General features: G+C 34.0%; 1 protein-coding gene across 1 annotated transcript; it reads right to left on the bottom strand.

Annotated features, from left to right (window-relative positions):
- Positions 1 to 675: 675 nt before the first annotated feature.
- LOC139873751 (uncharacterized) lies at positions 676 to 3,848 on the bottom strand. Its single transcript, XM_071861626.1, has 4 exons — positions 3,385 to 3,848; positions 2,589 to 2,672; positions 2,407 to 2,496; positions 676 to 1,106 (listed from the first exon to the last, which is right to left on the bottom strand). Exons 1-4 carry the CDS (start codon positions 3,799 to 3,801, stop codon positions 852 to 854), a joined length of 846 nt encoding a protein of 281 aa, XP_071717727.1. The 5' UTR covers positions 3,802 to 3,848; the 3' UTR covers positions 676 to 851.
- Between the last annotated feature and the right edge of the window lie 226 nt (positions 3,849 to 4,074).

Raw genomic sequence — 4,074 nt, 5'->3', positions numbered from 1 at the left:
ATCGAGATCTATAGCAACTACTTCTAAATTATTATCAACAACTTCCATGGCATCATCTCAAAAAAATTATTGGCATCATCTAACGGAAATCATCATCACCTTCAATGTGGATTCTGGGTTTGTGACTTACTCAGATCCTAATTAAGCAAATCTATGTGAAACCGTTTGCGGGGCTCACCTGCAGACATAATAAGGTCTGTAATAAGAAAAACAAACACCACATAAAAGTCTCTTCCTAAGTGTCTAGCCTAGACACTGAATTAGACCATCACGATAACTATTTGTGTTCTTATTATCGTTTTAGCCATACATAGAATGTTACTTTAGGTAACAAATTTGCTATCACTTTTATCTATCGAATTAACCCAACACGTATTCAGTAACTTTAAATGGGTCAAGAGTAAATGTTTGATCCCAAACATGACCAGCATTAGTTTGGTTACGATTTGATAACTCAAAAGCATTATATACCTTCTCAAAAATGCATTAAAGATCTAAAGTTGTATTTTAATGCATGGATCTAAAACATTTATATCTCAACAGCCAACGCACTCCCAACTCGATCAGACCTCAGGGGGCTGACACTTATAGACAACAGTAGAAAATTGAACTGAAAACCAACTATAGTCTAATCCATATTTGAGGCTTAAACCCCCCATGAAATGCATTATCGATTTTATTTTGATTACTGCATATTTGTCCAATCAATCAAAAAGTTCAGCTAAGGTAACAAAAAGATAATAGATAAGAAACAAACGCTTTAGCTATTAAAACGATACAACGTAAACAGCATTTTATGGTAGATCAATCACTAATCCCAGAACCTGAAAAAGGATAACGAAAACTATGAATCAAGCAGGTGAAGGCTGTTCGACTTGAGTTGTAAAGGGGATTGGCTTTGTTGGTGCTGGCAAACGGCCGATGCTATCAACTTTGTCCATCTGTTTAGGTGGAGGTCTTGCTGCTTTTGGTAAAAGTCTACACTTCTTCTCAAACCACTCGGGTTTTAGTAAAGCACGAAATCCGAGCTTGTTGTAATACACTTTTCTTACGGACCCACCTGCTGCTTCAACCGCTTCTTTTGCACGAACTGTCACCCTTGACACCTGCAAATTATATTATATTTTGTTGCATAAGCAAAGGCAGTTTAATTAAATTGCTGTATGTACAATTGTACGTATCAGGTTACCATGCAAGTACGTATGATCTTCATAGTCCAGAGATGATAAAGATATTTTAGTATAACATAAACAGCAAGACACTTATAGTTGGTTTTGCCCAAATGGTCAAAGATGGGTTAACTTTGGCTTGTTTCATTGGTCTTTCAGGTTTATTTGGGCAAGCTAATTGGGTCCAAATAGATTAAACCCACTCAAAAATTTACAAATCATAATGGGTTTGATCAGGCTGGATTGACCCGCTATTTAATTATTTTTTGGTTTAACTACAAACAAATTTTTTAAGTACTAGACTAGATATGACTACAAGGTTATACTACTAAAAAAAATATTAATCTACCTTTTAGTTTAGTACTAGACTAAACTAATATAGGTGACTAGTACAGGGTTGCAAGAATTTACTTCTCATAACATATAACAAATATTGAAACCTGCAGACAATAAGGGCTTGACATTTTTAAAAATTTTCACTTTGGAGAAAATTCCTATTTTATACCATGAGCACCTTGGCCTAAAAAGACTAAAGGCGCTTCGAGGAGCTGGGGACAAAGCTGAGATCCTCACAAAGATGAAACAACTAAGTATAATTAAAGTGCGATTTCTTCATCATGATTTTTAGTTGTTTTGGGATTCAAATTGCTTCGTCATAATTTTTCCATCTTATAAATGCTTACGTGTCACAAATACTTCACTTACAACATAAAAGTAGTCAAAATTAAAGTGTGTGATTGCTTCAATTTGGTGTTTCAGACTATGGAGACATGAGCCGTTTAGTTGTTTTAGGAACTTGCACTTGGGGTACAAAATAGCCCATTAGAGCATAGTAGTAAGAAGCACAAAAGTACTAGTAAAAATCCACCAATTACACAAGGCGCCTAAGGCACCGCCTTATGTAAAGGTCTCGTAGAAGGGCCCAGCCCAGCGCCTAGCGCACTTTTTAAAACCAAGTGAACCAGACATCTTAAAATCCTTCAATAGTGATATGTTCAAAAAAATCTTATTGGCTATTTTGGCTCACATATGTATATCACCGATTTTATGTAATTACTGCAAATAAAAAATCACTTCAATCTAAAACAGAACAATCGCAACTTGTGTGAAAGGCATAAGCAAATAGATCCAATCTTATACACTAGTGAACTGACAAAGCATGATTTATTATTAGAATTAAAGAAAAAATACGAGGTATCATCAATACTAATACTAGATGAAACAAAAAGAAGATGACCTCGAGATGAATTGGCCACTGAATCTGTTCTGCACCACGCCCCATCAACCTCACTCCATCTCTAATTTGCTTTCCTATTGCCCCTGTATCCTATTTCTAAACACGATGCTAAAGATTTGATATTTAATAATAAAAGTAGTCTAGAAAGGAAGATAAATAAATATGATACAATACAATAATACCTTGAGAGTTTTCATCGTGATGAGCTCTGAAGAGTCGATCTTCCCTGCATTGATCAACCGTGCAATCTTTCCCAAACCAACTGGCTGCAAAAGAAAAAAAAAAAAAAAAACAACAGAAACTGATTCATTAAAACAGAAACAAGCTTATTCAATGTGACAATATCACCATAGCCGGATATAAAATATTGAGATGCATAAATTGTTCGCTAGTCTGTAAGGAAACTGTAAATTTGAGTTTTGAATACATATAACACACTCCATGAACGAGTACCCCCCAAGTAACAAATTTCTACAATACATAGCCTAAATTTCACATATAAATGGATTTATAACAGCATATTTAGGTGGATACAAATCGATTTCTAGCTTAGACGGCGACCGATATATGAATAGATGTGTATATTGATACCGTATATTTCTAAACTTATCCGATTTCTAGTCTGATGAACTATGAGTGGCTACGAAATACAATCATATACTCAAAGTAATAACTGAACATACTAGCAAAACTAGTCATAATAATAATAATATAATTTTAGGCATATAAGCCTTACTCTCTGATAACATTATACTTTCAAAACGTAAATGAATTGTTTTAATTTATTCGAAACCAGTGTCTATCCAATTACAAATATTATTATTGATTGATGCTAACGAATACCAAATGAAACTATATCCTAATCTTCAGTTCATATAGGGTTGTAATTGTAATTCACCACAAATAATAATTATAATTATAATTATAATTATAATTATAATTAATGAATAACATTACCAAAAGATGACATAATAATACCTGAAATTCAAGTGAAAAAGGATTATTAAAACCTCTTTTGGGCATTCTACGTCTCAAAGGAGTTTGACCACCTTCAAAACCAAACTTATGAGTACCTCTTGCTTTCTGACCTTTATGACCCCGACCCGCAGTTTTTCCTTTACCCGACCCGATTCCACGACCTTTTCTCGTTTTCTGTTTTGTTGCACCTTTGTTATTTCTCAAATCATTTAAGCTCAACAAACTACTGTAGGCTCGATGCTGCGTATCCCTAAATGAATTGCTAAAAATTGGTTTCTGGATAATTAGGTTATTACTAATTGTTGGACTCGATTTTTTGATTATTGTTTGAATTGATGCTGCATTTTTAATGGTATTTGATAATAATAATAATAATGCACCGAATCGGATTCTTGCTCTACTCAACATTTGATTCATTGATTTGAATTTGATTTCGGGAGTTGTTTTTCTTCTGCAAATTGTGATTGTGATGATACTAACTAATTCGAGGGTTTTGGTACTTTGATTTTTAGCTGGAAATGGGCTAAACTAATATATAGCAAGTGCTGGCCCAAGTAATAATTTGGGCTCTAAATTTCCTTTTTAGTCCATTGTCGGTAATCGGTATAAAGTTAAGGTAAAATCCATCACGAAATAGCTCAGAGTTGGGGCTCGATTTCACACTCCCTTATTACATCTGAGTAAAAAATT

The sequence above is a fragment of the Rutidosis leptorrhynchoides genome, chromosome 1 (assembly GCF_046630445.1).
Source record: "Rutidosis leptorrhynchoides isolate AG116_Rl617_1_P2 chromosome 1, CSIRO_AGI_Rlap_v1, whole genome shotgun sequence".
Lineage (NCBI taxonomy): Eukaryota > Viridiplantae > Streptophyta > Magnoliopsida > Asterales > Asteraceae > Rutidosis > Rutidosis leptorrhynchoides.
Note: the sequence above shows the minus strand (reverse complement) of the source record. Positions and strands in the feature narration are given on the sequence as shown.

Bases quoted from the DNA above. Each gene is read 5' to 3' on its own strand.
- LOC139873751 (XM_071861626.1), bottom strand. From the start codon at position 3,801: ATGAATCAAATGTTGAGTAGAGCAAGAATCCGATTCGGTGCATTATTA. The intron at 2,673-3,384 runs GTATTATTATGT...TTTCTTTTGCAG, and splicing joins CTTTTTCACTTGAATTTCAG to CCAGTTGGTTTGGGAAAGAT. The intron at 2,497-2,588 runs GTATTATTGTAT...GTTTAGAAATAG, and splicing joins TCACGATGAAAACTCTCAAG to GATACAGGGGCAATAGGAAA.